The sequence below is a fragment of the Vitis riparia genome, chromosome 17, assembly GCF_004353265.1.
Source record: "Vitis riparia cultivar Riparia Gloire de Montpellier isolate 1030 chromosome 17, EGFV_Vit.rip_1.0, whole genome shotgun sequence".
Taxonomy (NCBI): domain Eukaryota; kingdom Viridiplantae; phylum Streptophyta; class Magnoliopsida; order Vitales; family Vitaceae; genus Vitis; species Vitis riparia.
In genome coordinates, this window is record NC_048447.1 from 14,595,014 (window position 1) to 14,614,716 (window position 19,703).

The 19,703-nt window shown below is 34.0% G+C and overlaps 3 protein-coding genes and 1 pseudogene across 3 annotated transcripts; 3 read left to right on the plus strand and 1 right to left on the minus strand.

The window, feature by feature from the left end:
- The first annotated feature begins 1,579 nt into the window (after window positions 1–1,579).
- LOC117904132 (flavonol 4'-sulfotransferase-like) lies at window positions 1,580–2,062 on the plus strand. The gene has a single exon (XM_034816647.1). It carries the CDS (start codon window positions 1,580–1,582, stop codon window positions 2,060–2,062), a length of 483 nt encoding a protein of 160 aa, XP_034672538.1.
- A 9,239-nt stretch (window positions 2,063–11,301) lies between these two features.
- LOC117904936 lies at window positions 11,302–12,580 on the minus strand (annotated as a pseudogene).
- A 2,307-nt stretch (window positions 12,581–14,887) lies between these two features.
- Window positions 14,888–15,739, plus strand: LOC117904133 (flavonol 4'-sulfotransferase-like). Its single transcript, XM_034816648.1, has one exon. It carries the CDS (start codon window positions 14,888–14,890, stop codon window positions 15,737–15,739), a length of 852 nt encoding a protein of 283 aa, XP_034672539.1.
- Window positions 15,740–16,311: 572 nt separating this feature from the next.
- On the plus strand, window positions 16,312–18,692 carry LOC117904135 (flavonol 3-sulfotransferase-like). The gene is made up of 2 exons (XM_034816649.1): window positions 16,312–16,420; window positions 18,334–18,692. Exons 1-2 carry the CDS (start codon window positions 16,312–16,314, stop codon window positions 18,690–18,692), a joined length of 468 nt encoding a protein of 155 aa, XP_034672540.1.
- Window positions 18,693–19,703: the final 1,011 nt, after the last annotated feature.

The window sequence follows — 19,703 nt, forward strand, 5'->3', positions numbered from 1 at the left end:
ATGGTCCATCATGATATAGTGCCTGATCCTCTAGTTTTTCAATTTTATTTTAAACTTTTAAGAAGAAAAAAAAAACAATTCAAATAAAATATCAGATTGAAATAATTATTTTAATATTTGATAATAATGGAAATGGCAATGGAAGAAAAAGAAATTAATAATAATATCTTTACACATAATTTAAAATAAGTTTTTTATTTAAAAAAAAACATTTTTTGGGAGTTTTTTTGGTTAAATAATAAGACTTAAAAAATAATATTTATTCAATAAATAAAAATTAACCATAAAAATTAGTATAAATTGAACGAAATAAAAAGGTAAAATAATAAATTTAAATTGTTTTATATCATTTAAATTATTTAAATATCGGAATAGATGAGAAAATATCCATTTCCTCAAATATATATATATATAGATAGATAGTTCAACAAATACAATAACAATAAAATTTTAAAGCAATTAAACAAGCATAATGTAAATAACATGTTAAATAATTAAATAAAAAGTAAGACAATAATGGTCGAATGTATTTTTTATTTTTTGTTTTTTTTTAAAACAAAGATTTTTACACATAATATAAAAACTTCTGTATATATAGAAAGTGCAAACTTGTTCTATATTGAGCTTGAGGTGATCTCGTACTTCTTATGGGTGGAGATGAAAGGTACCTCCTCAAGAGATACCTTTAGTATAAAGTGAAATTTGTGAAATTGTGAAAAATATCTCTTAAAAAGATATTTTTAATATAAATTTAACTTTTTGGAAATTATAGAATGTGTCTTTCAATATAAAATCAATTTCAAAATACATTTAGGTGGTGTTTGTTTTTTTGGCTTTTTGCTGAAAGCAATTTAGTTTTGGAATTTAAGTTGTTTGTTTTTCTACTTTTTTATTACTTATTATAAACTTTTTACTAAATAGAAAAAGCCAAAATATGTAACTTTTTTCTAAATAAAAAAAATAACATTTTTTTTTTTTTTTTTTACTTTTTAATACTTAATAGAAATAAAATACTACAAAAACAAATAACCTAATATTTAACACTATTAAGTATTAAGGTTCTATTTAAAATTAATTAAAAAAACAAACACCACCTTATAGTATAAATTAAAATTTGAGAAATTATGGAAGATGCCACTTTAAGAGACACCTTTTGTATATATTGAATTTTGTGAAATTATAGAAACAATCATTTTAAGAGACACTTTTAGGTGATGATTGTTTTTTTTACTTAATTTTAAATAAAACCTTAATGCTTAACAGTGTTAAATATTAGGTTGTTTATTTTTATAGTATTTTATTTTTATTAAGTATTAAAAAGTAAAGAAAAATAATATGTTATTTTTTCTATTTAGAAAAAGCTACATATTTTGGCTTTTTGTATTCAATAAAAAGTTTATAATAAGTTATAAAAAAGTAGAAAAACAAACAACCTAAATTCTGAAAACAAATTGTTTTCAGCAAAAAGCTAAAAAATCAAATACCACCTATAAATCTAATTTTCTAGAATTGCTGAAAATATTTTTTGAAGAGACACCCGAAAGATGTGTTTGTTTCTACATTTTACTTCCTGAATAGAATGGCAGACAATAATGTTGAACATCTTTCCGTGGAAGAGGCTTTTGAGCAGTTCTGTAAAGGAGTTTCTTTTTATGAACCCTTCTGGGATCATGTATTAGGGTATTGGAAGGCAAGCCTAGAGTGGCCAGAGAGAGTCCTGTTTATGAAGTATGAGGATATGAAGAAGGATTCACCATTTCATCTCAAGAGGTTAGCAGAGTTTATGGGCTGCCCCTTCTCTTCAGAAGAAGAAAGGCAAGGCGTGGTGCATGAAATTCTAAAGCTTTGCAGCTTTGAGAATCTAAGCAACCTGAAAGTGAATAATACAGGAACATTCCAGCTAGGCAACCGTAAGATTGGCAAGCATATATTCTTCAGGCAAGGTAAGGTTGGGGAATGGAGGAATCATCTCACAAATGACATGGTGGATCGCCTTAACAAGATCGTAGAGCAAAAGCTGTCTGGTTCTGGTTTGACATTTCATGACTCTGTGGAGAGATGATCTGCTGTTCCATTTATATAGCTCTAGATTAACTTGTGTTTTGATTAGATTTGTTTTAATTAATTTTAAGTAAGATCTGTAAGATGTCCAGATTAAATCTTCAATGTTTTATGGAGACTGTAACATGCTTGCAACCTCAAGTATTCTCGGTGGTAGTAGCAATGGGTGAATCTAATAATTAATTTATACCATGTCTTCTTCATTTTGAGCACAACATCTATGGTGAAGTTTAAAAATATAGTATAGAGTGATTTTTTAGAATATGTTTTTATTGTTTAATTTGTTTCCATTTATTTTGTAAGAATTATTTTCAAAATAATCATATAGAATATTTAAAAGCATATAAAATAAATTAAGAATATTTTAATTTTTTAAACAAAATTTTGTTTTACAAAACATTATAAAATAATTTTTAAAAATTATATTTTACAACTGTTTTACAAATTTTTGTTTATTTGCTTTTGTATCATGATGAAGGTAATGCCAAATAAAAATAAAAATTTTGGTGTTTTCCTGACTTTGGGAGAGAAAAAGGTTGAATTTACATTTAAGTACATTTAATTGAGGTAGAATAATAGTTTATTTGGAATCAAAATCTTCTTAATACGTTTTGCATATTTTTAAATATATTTTAAAGTTAACTCTTATATATATTACCTTTATTTTTAATAAATTTTATATTTATATAATTATTTTTAAAATAGTAAAAAAACATGAGTAAAACCATTAATAGATATATTTTGAAAATATTTTTTATTTTTAAAAATAAAAAAATGTTTTCTAATTTTAAGAATGTAAAACTCTTTTCTAAATAATTTTAAAATGAAACTTTTTTTTATTTTTTATTTTTTTATTCTTTTAGTTGTTAAAGGTTTTCTTTATATATATATATTATTTTATTTTGGTTTTGGAAAATAAAACATTATTTTGAAAAACAGATAAATAGATGTGTGGACCCTGCATTTCTGTTCATGCGCTTTCACTTGATGACAAACTCGTTTTTTTTTGTTTGAAAATGATTTATTTTTTAGAAAATGACTTGAAGTCATTATTTATTTTTGTTTTATTTTAAAAGGGTAAACAAAATAGGAAAGAAAACCTTAAGTCTGACTTCTTATTTGAAAAAGACGGTCTGTGAAAAACCGAATTTGGGCTTGGGGGTCAGGTTACTTATTGGGAAGGTACGATAAAGACTGTAGTACCCCTCTAAGTCCCTAAAAACAGGTCTCTACTAATGAGATGAAGTAGACGTGACAATTAACTGATAGATAAAGAGATACCAAAATGATATGCACACATGAGATTCATAACAATATAGATAGAATGGTCAAAGTGAGTGTGAATGCGTACCTTAGTAGCAAACACTAATGCGCTGTCATGAAATGAGGTTAGTGAACCATAATGAACACAAAGTATGTCACACATGCCACTAAATAGAGTAAGAAATCACCACTAATAGGTATTGAGCTTCACTTAAATTTATTTTTAAAGAAAACATTCAATGATGTTGGGCCCCATCAAAGCCCGATTTATTTTTGAGAGTGAATTAATTTCATAAATTTCATCATTTGGAATTATAAAATTAAATTCATACTTATTTTAAAACATTTTTAAAAATTAAAGAAAATATGAAAATTGCTTGCCAAAGAAAGTGGCAACAAATTTTATTAAAAATGGGAGGATTTTTGGAACCTAAAAATTCTAAGGATGAAAAAAAATGTGGAGTTGGGATTATTTTAAAAAAAAAAACTAAAATACAGAAAATTATTCGAAGAAAAAGATTTGGAAAATTATTTTCAAAAATAAAAAATGATGCACTGGGAGATGGCACGTGGCCCAAAGGTGGCCGTGCTAAAGGTGGCCATGTAGTACATGCCCTAGAGGTTTGATTAGATGCTTGGATAGTCACCAAATCATGCAATGGTGTTGTGGGCCTTGCTTGCAGTAGCATGGTTTGAAAAGCTGAGTTCCGAAATTCTCCAAAAAGACGAATCCTATGCAGCATCAGACATCACTACTCTGCGTGTTGCTGGAGAGAACCCATTGGTGCGAGGACATAGCAGACACTTGTGTCACATCCAGATTTTTCCTTCTCGCTCCCCTGGTAAAGCAATTCCTTGAAGCTTCTTTACAGAAATAGTAAGGTTGCCTTGAATTGGTGTATAACAATGAACATGTGATTCTGATGGCATATTGCATGAACGACAACGATATGTTACGGACTTCGTCGTTCACTAAGCTCGTGCGACACTTAGGCAAGTCAAGACGCTTGATCTTGCTAAATCAGCCTTGTTCCCAATGCTTAGTTTGCTAGGCTAAGATGCTCACGACTCAAAAGCTTAAGAAGCTTAGTAGGTAACTCTTTAAAGAATGGAAGCTCCTATTAACTCAAGGAAGCCTTTACAAGTGATTGGAAGCTCACTTGCTTAGTGCCTTGGCCAAATAAGGCCCTCACCTATTTATAGGCACCAATGGAACTCTTTGGAACCTTGGAGGGTTCCTTACAACTCAAGTATATTCTAGAATGTCCTACATCATTCTAGGTACAAGCCTATGTACAAGTATATACAAGAGATTTCTAGAATTCTCTAGAAGGGTGTGGACTCCTCTCATGTCTTCCACCATAGTGTAGAGTTGTGTGGACTTCTCCAGGCATCTCTAGAACCTTCCACACTCTTTCTGTTTTAGGAGTCTCCAGAAGCTCCCTGGCTCTATATAAGCCCATGGGGAGGCTCATTTGGATCATTTTGTGACAATCTCCCCCACCTATGCCACAGACGTCCTCATCGCGCCTTCTGCTCGGAACCGCTCAATCTGCTCCTAGAACTGCCATAGTGCATCTGCTAGCTCCCAGCTAGTCTCGCTCTCTGGTAGTCTCTTCCATTTCACCAAGTAATCCGTAGCAGGTGGTACACCTCATCTCCTGATGACCCGATTTGCGAGGATGTGTTCTACCTCCTTATCATAGGAGGTCATGACCGCTGTAGGTGCCCTCTTAGACAATCCTTGTCTTGGATCATCCTTGTCTTCGTGATAGGGTTTCAAGTAGCTTACGTGGAAGACAACATGAATCTTCAACCTTGCTGGTTACTTAACTCTATAGGACACCTTGCCGACCTTCCCAAGTATGGGGAAGAGTCCTTCATACCTCCTCACAAGGCCCTTATGCACCGGCCTTAGGGATTTGAATTGTTGAGGAAATAACTTGACAAGTACCATGTCTCCGTCCTTGTACTCCGTGTAACGTCGCTTCTTGTCAGCCCACTTCTTCATTTTCTTAGCGGCCTTGTCCAAGTATGAGCGCGCTATGTCAGCTTGCTCGTGCCACCCTTTTGCGAACTTGAAAGCCGCTGGACTTCTTCCCGTATAGCCAATCGTTAGAGTGTGAGGAGTTAACGGTTGCTGCCCTGTGGCTAGCTCGAACGGGCTTTTATTGGTTGCCTCACTCCTTTGCAGGTTGTACGAGAACTGGGCTATGCCTAGCAACTTAGCCTAATCCTTCTGGTTGGCACTCACGAAGTGCCTCAAGTATAGCTCCAATAAAGTGTTCACCCTCTCAGTTTGCCTATCCGTCTGTGAGTGAAAGCTTGTGGAGAAGTGAAGCTCCGAATCCATAAGCTTAAAGAGCTTCGTCCAAAACTTCCCAGTGAAACATAGATCGCGATCACTGATGATGAATTTAGGCAACCCCCAATACTTGACTACGTGCTTTAGGAATAGCCTCACCGTCTTTTTCGCAGTGCAGTCGGTCAGGGCTGCTATGAAAGTTGCATACTTAGAGAACCTATCCACTACCACTATGATAGAGCCATTGTCCTTCGACTTGGGTAGCCCGATGATGAAGTCCATGGTGACGATGTCCCATGGGCACTCTGCTATAGGTAGTGGCTCCAACAGGCCTTTAGGTTGTCGTTGCTCCACCTTGTCTTGTTGGCACACAAGACAAGTCCTCACATAAGCCTCAACCTCATCCTATATTTGAGGCCAGTAATAAGCCGACTTGAGTAGTGCCCTCGTGCATCGTTGTCCAGGGTGCCCATCCCACTTGGTGTCATGGCACTCCTTTATCAGATTACGCCTTACGTTCCCCCACTTAGGCACGTAGAGTCATCTCCCCTTAGTGTAGAGTAGGTCGTCCTCTACCCAGAACCACTTAGTCTTCCCTTCATGAGCCAGGGCGATGAGACTTTTAGTCATTGGATCATGTTGCAGTCTCTCCCTTAAAAGATCCATTATGTCTCATTGGGGCTGACTCGTCATGGACGCTAGCTTCGCTTTGCGGCTTAGGGCGTCGACCACATGATTAGCACTTCCTGGCTTATACTCCAGCGTATAGTCGAACTCGGCCAAGAAGTCTTGCCACCTAGCTTGCTAGGACTTAGCTTCTTCTGTGTTTGGAAGTAGCTAGTGGCAACATTGTCGGTCTTCACTATGAAGTGAGACCCCAGAAGATAATGTCTCTAGGCGTGCAAACAGCGGACGATGGCGGTCATCTCTTTTTCTTGCACCATGTAACGCCTCTCCGTGTCGTTTAGCTTGAGACTCTCAAATGCGATCGGGTGCCTTTCTTGCATAAGGACTTCCCCAATAGCGAAGTATGAGGCATCTGTGTGTACCTCAAAAATTTTGGTGTGGTAGGGTAGTGCCAACACCGGCTCCTTAGTCACAACCTTCTTTAGATCCTCAAAGGCTTGTTGGTACCTTTTTTCCCATTCTCATGCCTTATTCTTCTTAAGAATATCAATGAGTAGAGCTGTCTTTGCCGAATAACCCTTGATGAACCGCCGGTAGTAATTAACTAAACCAAAGAAAGATCTAAGTTGAGGTACCTTGGTTGGTGGATCCCATTCCTGGATGGCTTTCACCTTGCTATCATCCATCATCAGCTTGCCATCTCTGATGCGATGCCCTAGGAAGCTTACTTCCTCCCTAGCAAATGAGCATTTTTCCTTCTTTACATATAACTCGTTCTGTCTTAGGATCTTGAAGACCTTCCTTAAATGCTCTACGTGCTCCTTCAGGGTGTTACTGTAGATGACTATGTCATCCAAGTACACCACCACAAACTTGTCTAAGTATGGGTAGAAGATCTTGTTCATAAGGGTGCAGAACGTCGTAGGGGCATTGGTGAGTCCAAAAGGCATCACTAGGAATTCGTATGAGTCGTACCTGGTCACACATGTGGTCTTTGGCTCGTCCCCCTCCGCAATCCTGACTTGGTAGTAGCCTGACCTTAAGTCTAGCTTTGTGAAGTATCTTGCCCTTCCAAGTTGATCGAACAAGTCAGCAATGAGTGGGATAGGGTACTTATTCTTTATCGTCACCTTGTTGAGTGCCCGGTAGTCGATACACATCCATAGGGATCCATCGTGCTTCTTCTGAAACAAGACCGACGCTCCATAGGGAGCCTTGGATGGTTGGATGAACGCCGCGTCTAACAACTCCTTGAGTTGTCTTCTTAGTTTCTCCAGCTCAGGTGGTGCCATCCTATATGGCCCCATAGCACGAGGCTTAGCTCCCGGCTCCAACTCAATCTTGTGATCTTCCTCTTTCCTAGGAGGAAGTCTCTTAGGCAACTCGGGCGGCATCACGTCCTTGAACTCATCAAGGACCCCTTCGATTTCCTTAGGCATGGGTTCTTCCAACCCATCATCCTTCTCTTCCTTCAAGGTGGTGAGGTAGGTCATCTTTTTCCTCTTTAACCCCTTCTTAACTTGCATAACTGATAGCATAGGAGTATTGAGCGTACCTTCGGTGACCGTAGGGACCATGCAGGGCTTTTCCTCCTTTAGGATAGCCATTGAGTGTAGGAAAGACAGTGGCACAACCTTGACCTTTTGTAGGAAGTCCATTCCTAGCACCATCTTGAACTCGTCCATGGGTGCCACTGTGAAATCGACCCTTGCTTCCCATGAGCCGATGTGCATAGTCACCTCGCGAGCTACTCCATGTGATGGCTTGACAGCTGAATTAACTGCCTTGAGCCATCCTCCTTACTTGGATGCTTGGAGTTCTAGCCTTCTTGCCTCATCTTCCGAGATAAAGTTATGAGTGGCACCAGTGTCCACTAGGGCCTTAGTGGCTTTCCCATTCACAAGGGCCTCTACATACATTAGCCCTTTTCTTTGAGGCGTCTTAGGCATCGGCTTGGCCTTAAGGGCATTTAGGAGTTGCAACGATCCCACTTTAGCATCACCTTCCTGTTTCTTTTCCTCGATCATAGCACTTAGAGCTTTTCTCTTAGGGCAGTCCTGTGCCCAATGTGTACCATCGCATAGGAAGCAATTGGTCCTGGGCGTGAACTCCTTCCGCTTATCCTTACCTTTGCCATCCTTGCCACTAGGGCCTTTGCTTGATCATTCCTTAGAAGTGTGGCCTCGTGATCCCTTGTCTTCCCCACCTTTGTCCTGGTTACCCTTGGATGGTGGCTTTGGCTTAGAAGAGTCTCCTCTTCTATAAACTACCAAGGACTCGGCTACTGCCATGACCGTGGCTAGGTCTTGGACACCACGTCTCCTCAACTCTTGCTCGGCCCAGCTTTGCAAGTTATCCATGAAGTTAAATAGTAGCTCCTTCTCGGCCATGTTAGGTATCTCAAGCATAAGCGTAGAGAACTCCTTGACATACTCACGGATCGAGCCTGTATGCTTGAGATGCTTCATACTCTTCCTTGCTAGGTAAGCCACATCTTCGGGATAGAATTGCCTTTTGATTTCTCTCTCAAAAGGCATCCCATGTGTCTATGGTGCATGTCCCTTTCTTTATGTCGGCAAACCGTCGACACCACCATAGAGTAGCATTATCGGTGAGGTAGAGGGTCGCAGTGTGTACCTTAGTGGCTTCATCCGTCAATGCAATGACCTCAAAGTAACGTTCCATGTGCCACAAGAAGTTATCCAGCTCCTTAGCATCCCTCTTGCCACTAAACATGTGTGGCTTGGGCGCCTCCACCCTTGGTGCCTCATGAGTGGCCATGACTTGTGCTGATACCACAGTCTTGTAGACGGCCAGCTTTTGATGAATCTCTTGGTCTTGGGTCTCCATGCGCATAGCCAAGACGTCCATCCTTGACTCCACACTAGCGAACATGCTCATGACCTTGTCTTAGAAGGACATGAACTCCTCGTGTGACACTGGCTGAACTTGTGAGCCTAGCACCCCCTTGCGAAGGTTTTGGATCTGCTTCCTTAGATCCTCTAAGCCCTTCTGCATGCCTTGCTCGATCAAGTCCACCCCTTCCCGGGTGTCCGCCATGGCTAGTTCCACCTTAGCTAGCCTTGCCTCCATGTTGGTTAAGGCGTCATGAGACTTATCCTTCCTGCCTCTGCCCCGTGCAGTATGCTCCATCTCCCTTCCACGGGTTTGCTCGCTAGTCTCCTCCACGTTAAAGCCTGACATGCTTTCTTTGCTATGCCCACTTCATAACCGTGCTCTGATACCACTTGTCACGGACTTAGTCATTCACTAAACTCGTGCGACACTTAGGCAAGTCAAGACGCTTGATCTTGCTAAGTCAGCCTTGTTCCCAATGCTTAGCTTGCTAGGCTAAGACGCTCACGACTCGAAAGCTTAAGAAGCTTAGTAGGCAACTCTTTAAAAAATGGAAGCTTTTATTAACTCAAGGAAGCCTTTACAAGTGCTTGGAAGCTCACTTGCTTGGTGCCTTAGCCAAATGAGGCCCTCACCTATTTATAGGCACCAATGGAACTCTCTGGAACCTTGGAGGGTTCCTTACAACTCAAGTATTCTAGAATGTCCTACATCATTCTAGGTACAAGCCTATGTACAAGTATATACAAGAGACTTCTGGAATTCTCTAGAAGGCTGTGGACTCCTCTCATGTCTTCCACCATAGTGTAGAGTTGTGTGAACTTCTCCAGGCATCTCTAGAACCTTCCACACTTTTCCCGCTTTAGTAGTTCTATATGATCCCCATCAAGCCAAGTTCTAAAGAAGTTGACAAGTGCAGAAAATGATGATAGCCACATTTCAGTGAACAAAATAGGCTGCCTTCATACTCTTAATTCCATATTATGTTCATCGGTGCTCTGTTTGGTAACCAAGAAAATGTGGGCAAAAAGAAAATAATTGCAAGACATTTAGAACATTTTGTTCACTTGGCTTTCCTCTTGCCTCTGTTTCTTCAACAATCAGCAAATAAGGGCCGCTCCAACCAACTTGGGCATTTGTGGGGAATTATTTAGAATTTGGATATTCCATATTAAAAAAAGAAAAAGTTATGGTTTTCATGATGCTTTAATTAAAAAATGCTTGAAGACAACCAGAAATTTGTCTTCAAGGGTTTTTTCCTTATTAAAATACAGGAAAAAAAAAATCAATTCATTAATTTGATCAATTATCATTGTGAGACCATTTCTTTGTAAAATGCACACATACTGATGATGCCTTGTTGCTGGTACTCTTTATCTTGTTACTTGGACCTTTAGGGTTGAGAAGAGTTTCAAATTTTTTTTTAAGTGATTGATAATTTCTTAATAAGATATATGCAAATATCCAGGATATTTTTTTAAGAATAAATATTTTTGATAATTATATAATTAGTTTCTTATATGAATTTTTTTAATTTAATTAGAAAAATATGTAAATTTTAATTTAAAGAAAATATTTTTATTTTTATTTTTATTTTATTTTTGTCATAATTGAAACTTTAGGGTTTGAGAGTTCTAAGGTTATAATCTTTTCAATAATATTAGAAGTTCTCTAAGCTGTGGATGAAGGCTTTAGATCGATTCTTAACTTTGCTCCCGGATGTAGTCATATTTTAGTCAACTCTCCAAATAAAAAAAATTAGGAAACATGTTTGATAATAAAAATTTGTTTTTTATTTTTTGTTTTTAAGAACAAAAAACATGATGTTTTTAGATGATATATTTTAATTCCTTTTTAAAGGTTATTTTAAATAGTAATCATACTAACATGTAAAATGATTAAAAATAAAATAATATATATAAAAATTATTTTAAAAATATATTTAAAATATTAAAAATAGGTTAAAAACATTTTATGTTTCGCAATAGATTTTTATTTTATAAAACATAAAAAAAAAATTATAATTTTTAAAATTGTTTTTAAAGACTGTTTTTTAAATTATTTTTGAAAATAATTACCAAACAAACTCGGAGAATTCGTACATTCACACCAATAAATGCAAACTACTTAACTATTAATACAAAATATTAATTCACCCTCAAACCACTTAACTTAATACAAACCCATACATGAAAACTACTTAACTATTAATACAAAATATTAATTCACCCTCAAACCACTTAACTTAATACAAACCCATACATAATCACATCCGCAACTCAGTAGATAGACAGGCGCTCATGCCTCGGAGGAGTCACGGAATGCCAAACCAGAACCAGCCAACTTTTGCTCAATCAGCTTGTTAAGGCCGTCCTCCATCTCAGCTGTTAGATGTCTCTTCCAGTCTCCAACCTCACCTTTCCTGAAAAATCTATGATTCTCCACTTGATTATTGTTAGTTGTAATTAATTTTCCTGTCTTGTTCACCTTCAAATTCCTTAGGTTCTCGAAACTGCACAGCTCTAGAATGTCATGCGCCACTCCTTGTTTTTCTTCCTCTACAGAGAAAGGGTAGCCCATGAATTCTGCCAATCTTTTGAGATGAAATGAGGAGTCCCTCTTCATATCTTCGTATTTCAAGAACAGCACCCTGTCAGGCACTTCCAAGCTTGCCTTCCAGTACCCTAATACATGATCCCAGAAGGGTCCATACAGAGAGACCCCTTTACAGAACAGCTCAAATGCCTTCTCAAGTGAAAGGGGCCGGTGTTAACTTCTTATCTCTCAATTTCTCTAGGAAGTAAAATGTAGAAACAAACACATCTTTGGGATTTCGGCAAATATAAACAATTCGACACTGAGATTCCATTACATATTGTGATAATGAAGTAAAAGGGATGTGGGTCTGGAAGAGTTGAGGTGGATAGAAAGTATCCGGATTTGGGAAGGGGATCTTGTGGCTGAGGAACAGTTCCAAGAAGGGAACAAGATCATGGGGACTGGTGGTGAGAATAGGGTGTGTCGAGAGATCAAAGTGGGTTCGGTTCATGACAGCAAACATGAGAGGTTTGAACCATGTTGTGCCAGATTTGGGAAGGGTGACCAGAAGAATATCTTCATGGCGCGGCTTGAAGTTTTGTTGCACCCACATGACTCCTTCTACTACAGTCACTGAAGGGTACCAAAAACCTTGGTATTCATACGTATACTCTTCCATCCAGCCTTCTTCTTTTCCAAGGCTTGATATGATCTCATTGTTTCTTTTTCTGGCCTTCTCTTTGTCATCTTCATCCTCCCGCACCAAAGATTTCTCAGGAGGGTGAACAGTGGCCATGATACCTGTCTACGCCCGCTCACAGTCAGATTGCTTCCGCTCCAGTGTTAGGTCTTGCACGGTTGCAAATTTGCAATTGCAGGTGGTGTCGTCTGTTGTGGCTCTTGGCAGCAATGGTGGGAGATCGGGAGCTCAAATCAGTGAAGTAAAATGATATGAAAGGTATGGATGGGATTTAGAGATAAATTAAAGTATTTATATGACAAGGTGAGAATTAAATCCTCAATTCTTAATATTATCACAAATAACTTTGAGTTAAACGTGAAAAAAATTGTTTCATTAAAAATTTCAGCTTATTCAATTATATTTATTTTTTTTTATAATTTATATAACATTTTTATAATTTTTTGATCAAATTTCTAATTATCTTATTTTACGTATTGCCCGATATCAAATCGAAACATTAAGACCAATATACTTCATAACCTTTCGAGTTAATAACTGATACCACGACTTTGAACCATGCTACAACTCCACCTTCATGGGTATTTATGAATGTGATATCATAAGTTGTAACCACCTCAATCAACTATCAGAGTTTTAATGTCTTACATGATAATAGATCAAAAACATTTCTTAATGAGTCAAACAAATTCCCACATTATAATCGGGATTTACTTTATCATAAAGTTCCTTACACCATTGAATAAATTCTCATATCAAAATTGACATTCATTCTGACTCCATTTACAATTATTCATATTTCGTCCTATAGATATTATCTGCTTTAAAGAATGTGCTTTTGGCTATATATATATATATATTGCTTGTCATGGATCCGCTTTAAAAAAAATGTGCTTTTGGCTATATAAATATATTGCTTGTCACGAACGAGTAAAATGAATTAAATCTTTATGTTCAATCATATACTCATATATCAAAATCAAAGATTTAACTTATCTAAGAAAAAAAAACATTAATTATATATTTATAAATATATTTATCTTTCTCTTTTATATATTCATAATAAAATTGTTTGATATTAGTAAATTATATAGTTAAATGAAAATTTTGAGTAACTAAACGAGCATAATATAAATGACATATTAAATAATTAAAAAAAGGAAATGTTTAGATTTATTTTTTATTTTTTGTTTTAAAAGGAGAAAATGTGGGAATTTTTATACACAAAGTAGCTATGTACTTGATGCATTTGCAAATATTTTTAGAAATTTCTGAAATTTAAAGAAGCATTTTTAAAGTTTTGAAGAGATTTTTAATAAAAGTATGAGATAAAAATTCTTATACTTTTTAAAAAATAAAAAATAAAAAATAAATCTCAACTACACTTTTCCCATTTGAAATAAATATATCTCACATACACCTAACCACCAGACAAGCACTGCTGTAGTAATGTAATGAATGATGGTGCCAAAAAATGTGGTCCCCAGAAATATATCTCACCTACACTTAACCACCAGACAAGCACTGCGGTAGTAATGAAATGAATGGTGGTGCCAAAAAATGTTGATCCCAAGAAATTGCCAATAGTAAAGCACGTGTTTATATATCTCCCCTTTCTTTTTCTTTGAAGAAAAAAATAAGAGTGTGTCGATGATGGTCCATCATGGTATAGTGCCTGATCCTCTAGTTTTTCAATTTTATTTTAAACTTTTAAGAAGAAAAAAAAAACAATTCAGAATTGATAAAATATAAGATTGAAATAATTATTTTAATATTTGATAATGATGGAAATGACAATGGAAGAAAAATAAATTAATAATAATATTTTTACACATAATTTAAAATAAGTTTTTTATTAAAAAAAAAAACATCTTTTTAGAGTTTTTTTGGTTAAATAATAAGACTTAAAAAATAATATTTGATGGGCCGGGGTATTGGGAATGGGTAAGCACAAGGGTAGTTGAAGGTAGGTGGAGGATAAAGAAGAAAAGAAATAAAAAATAAAATAAAATAATAATAATAGAAATGATAATAATAAAAAATTAAGAATTAAATAATGGGTAAAAAATATTAGGGTAGGTGGATGACAGAGGAGAGAGAAGAAAAAAAATAAAATAATAACAATAAAAAAACTAAATGAGTGGGTAAAAAATATTAGGGTAGGCAGGGTAGGTGGATGATAGAGGAGAGAGAAGAAAAAAATAAAATAATAATAATAAAAAAACTAAGAATTAAATAATGGATGAGTAAAAAATATTACACTTAAAATTTAAAATTTAAGGATAATAAAATTAAGTTTAAAATTAAAATTTGAATAAATTTTGGGATCTATAATTATATAGTAATATTATTTTTATATTTTATACATGTTTTTTAAATTTTCTTTTCAAACTATAATTTTAATTATTTTAATTAAAAAAAATTATTTTACAAAATAAGTATGTAAAATAAAAGAAAAGGGATGGACTACGGAGCATCTGTATCAATACCAAGGCTGTTGGTACCGTAGCACATCTGGCATCCAAGGAGTAATATGGATGCAAGAACACTTCAAGCCACGACCTGCAGATGTTCTTTTAGTCACGCCTCCGAAATCAGGTACAACATGGTTTAAAGCTCTCCTGTTTGCTATCATGAACAGAACCCGGTTTAATACTTCAACACACCCTTTGCTTACCACTAGTCCTCATGAACTTGTTCCCTTCATGGAAATGTTTTTGCACATGAATATCCCATTCCCAGACCCAGATCCACTTTCTCCTCCTCGACTCTTCCACACCCACACTCCATTTACTTCATTACCCCAATCTGTCATAGACTCTCAATGTCGAATCGTCTATGTTTCCCGAAATCCAAAAGATGTGTTTGTTTCTTTCTATTGCTTTCTGCAGGGAGACAACAACTCTGCAGTACGCCTCTCGTTTGAAGAGGCGTTTGAACAGTACTGTAAAGGATTTTCTCCATACGGACCCTTCTGGGATCATCTACTAGGGTATTGGAAGGCAAACTCAAAATGGCCAGAGAGGGTACTCTCATTGAAATATGAAGATATGAAGAGGGATTCCTCATTTCATCTCAAGAGGATAGCAGAGTTCATCGGTCAACCCTTCTCTTCAGAGGAAGAAAAACAGGGTTTGGTGCATGAAATTATAAAATTGTGTAGTTTTGAGAGTCTAAGTAATATGAAGGTTAACAAGACTGGAACCCTCCGAGCAGGCTACCTGACCGTGGATAAGAATTCGTTCTTTAGGAAAGGTGAGGTTGGAGACTGGAAGAATCATCTTACAGCAGAGATGGCCGAGCGCCTGGACAGGGTCATGGAGCGAAATTTGGATGGTTGTGATTTCTCATTCGATGACTCCAGGGACAAAAGATTGGTCCCATTATAGATGCATAACATGTGGAATCAAGATTCATGGTCTGATCTGTTTTGAATTTATTTTCAATAATAAGGCCAGTAGGCTCTGAAATTAAATAGTAACGGAGTTTCAATTTTTCTTGCTCTGCAACTGTGGACTACAAACCCCTTAAAATGCTACCGCTGTTGTCAAAGTTTTGGCCTAACAAAATTGCCAGGAAAACAATCAGGGATGGCAAAAAAGCCATCAAGGTGGGTCCGCATAGAAATCCGCCCCTCGTGGGAGTTTCTGGGAGAGGAAAGCCCGAGAGTACCGCTTCCCTTTGAGGAGGCATTTGAGCAATTCTGTAAAGGAGTTTCTGTGTATGGCCCCTTCTGGGATCACATATTGGGGTACTGGAAAGCAAGCTTAGAGTGGCCTGAGAGGGTCCTGTTCTTGAAATACGAGGATATGAAGATGGATTCTTCATTCCATCTCAAGAGGTTAGCAGAGTTCATGGGCTATCCCTTCTCTTGAAAGAAATTTTAAAGCTGTGTAGCTTTGATTCTCAAAATATTTTGAAAGTCAACAAGACAAGAAGATTTCGAGTAGGGCAAATGAGCATGGAGAACAGTCCCTTCTGTGGGAAAGGTAAGGTTGGAGACTGGAAGAATCATCTTACAGCTGAGAAGGCTGAGCGCCTTGACAGGATCAGAGGGCAAAAGTCGAATGGTTATGATTTGATATTACTGGATAGCTTAGAAAAGTGTGTTGTTTATCTGTAATCTCATATTATGAAGTGTAATCTCATATATTAATTTACTTTTAAAAAAAATTAATTTAAGTAAAAAGTTTTTAGGTAGAAGTGTCTAAAAATTCTCTAAAAATTAAGTTTTATATATGGATTATATTTATAAAGATGTTATTTAATAATAATTGAGTGTATTTACAGTAAGTGTTAATGAAATTGTCCGAATACAAATAGTTTTTTTTAGCTATTTTATTTATTATATTTACTAGTAGCATTTTTTTATCAATTTTAATTTTTTTTCCTTCCTTATTAATTTAATTTCTGAGAGCCTTGTCTAAAAGGGAACTCTTTATTATCTTTACTGTCTCTAGATTAAATTTTAAGGATGTTAAAAAAAAAAAAAAAAAAAAAAAAAAGCCCTGCTAACCATATGAAAGTTTTAGCATATGTTTGAAAAATTTTAGTTTCTAGTTTAAAAAATGCATTTTAACACATTTTCATTTTTTAAGAATTGTTTTTTAAAATAATTTAAGGCATCTTTAAATATTTTGTATAGTGTTCATAAAAATCAAAGTTTGAAATATTGGTAAATAGAGATATATCGGTATTTGAATTTTATAGATATATTAAAAATATCTAATAAATATAGGTGAATATTTTGACAAAAATATCGAAATAACAAAAATTGTTCAAAAAATATTTATCAAATAAAAATTGTTCAAAATCCATGAAAATAATTAAGAAAACTTAAAAAAAAACAATAAAATAAAAAGAATACACATTAAATTTACTTTATAATTGTTTTATCAATTTTTTTAAAAAAAAATTAGTTTAAATTCCTTTAATATATCTATATTCATTTATTTTAAAAATTAAAAACAACTTTTATTAAAATATGTTTTATAACATTTTAAATAAAAATTAATTAATTTACATAAAATAATTTATTTGAGATTTAGTTTCTAAAATTTTATTACAAATATGTGGTGACAACTTTTTCTATTAATATTAATTTATTTAAATTATTAAAATTATATTAATAATTTATCTTATCAAATTAATTTTAATTTATAAAATATTACAACTTCATTAATTGCTTTTATATTTCAGCAATTTTTGAATAAAATTATATTTTTAATATTTTAAAATTAAAAAGATAATTATAAAAAATATGTAAAATTGAAATGATAATGATTTTTTAAAATAGGATTAATAAGATAAATATGAAAAATAGTAAAAATTAAAATCATAATATAAAATAAAAGGATAATATAAATTTAAAATAAAAGATAAATTAGAATGAATAGTTAAAAAACAAAAAAAAATGATAAATGTTTAAAAAAAATAACTTTTTTAAGAAAAATGTATCTAAAAATTGACAATTTTTTCAAAACAAAAAAGGATAAATATTTAATTAGAAATGAATAATTAAAAATATAAATTTTTTATTTTAAAATTTGGTGTTTTTTTTCCAAAAAATATCGATAAAAATTTGGTGTTTTTTGATAATTACCTAATAAATTAAATGTATTCTCGTCATATATTTAATATTCAAAATTTTAAAATCTAATCTCAATCATTTTATAGCTAATTTTTATTTTTCAAATTTAAATTTAACTCCTTCTTTAAATCTGGCCCCGCAAAATTTCAAATTATTGATTTTTAATTAACTTTTAAAAAAATTTGACAAATTAAATATGGATATGTGGATCTTCACCGCTGACCTATTATTAAAAACCCGAGTATTACATTGGAGCTGTATGCTAAAGTTAACCCCACAAGTCTAAGCCAAGGCCTTCCTCTCTGTAGCACCCATCTTCCTTATTCTTCACTGCCTGACTCCATATTATCTTCTGGGTGTAGAATTATTTTCTCATGGGATCTCACATCTTAGGGTATTGGAAAGCAAGCTTGGAATGGCCTCATAGAGTGTCATTCTTGAGATATGAGGACATGAAGACTGACACCATTGCCCATGTGAAAAGACTGGCAGAATTCATGGACCACCCTTTCTCCTTGGAGGAGGAGAGTCAAGACGAGGTGAATAAAGTCATAAACTTGTGTAGTTTTGAGAATTTGAGCAATTTGGATGTGAATATGACTGGAAAATCGAGCCCACGCTCGAACTTTGAGGTTGTGAATAAGGCATTTTTCAGGAGAGGCGAGGTTGCTGATTGGGAAAACTATTTAACAGCTGAGATGGTGGATTGCTGGATCAAATCACTGAGCAGAGGTTCAAGGGAACGAGTTTAACTCCAAAATAATTTATTTCTTGAAAAAAATGGTAAGAATAGTACCCATCTCAAAATATTTGTCAAATTAATCTTTTGTATCTATGTAAGCATCCACATAAATTTATTTTTTTTAAAGTGTAAAAAATCATCGTTGGTGATTGTGGTTTTAAAAGTTTCAGAAATATCCTTTAGTAATTGTGGTTTCAAAATTATTTTTAATCCACACCCATTTTAATAGTATTGTGATTTTAATATTATTTTTAAAATATTCTTTATCATAATAACCATAATATATATATATATATATATATATATATATATATATATATATATATGATTTTAAAATAGCCGTAACGAAAAAATTTATTAAGGATAATTTGTACAAAAAAATAATTTTAAACTGACAATGAAAAATTGAAAGAAATTTTCCCCACTTCTAAACGAACTTTAAAGAAATTTGGTACATTGTTAAGAAATTTTAGTACATCCATCATTTATACTAAAATTAAAAATAATATATATAATTTTAAAACAGTCATAATAAAAAAATTTATTAAGGATAATTTGTACAAAAAAAATAATTTTAAACTGATAATGGAAAATTGTAAGAAATTCTCCCCACTCCAAAACAAACTTTAAGGAAATTTGGTACATCGTTAAGAAATTTTTTGGTATATCCATAATTTATACTAAAATTAAAAATAAAAAAGTAAAGTTCTAAAATCTCATATTTTTTTTAGTTATGGTCACATGAATATCCCTCTAAATGTGGTTTTAAAGAAAATTGTAAAATCATCACTGTGGTTTTTATGATATTAAATTGTAAAATCATCACTGTGGTTTTATGGTTATTATGACAAAAAATATTTTTTTTATAATTATTATGATAAAGAATATTTTAAAAATAATATTAAAATCACAATACTATTAAAATGGGCATGAATTAAAAATAATTTTGAAACCATAGTAACTAACTATGGTTTTAAGCTATGTGGATGCTTACATGAATACAAAAAATTAGTTTAACAAA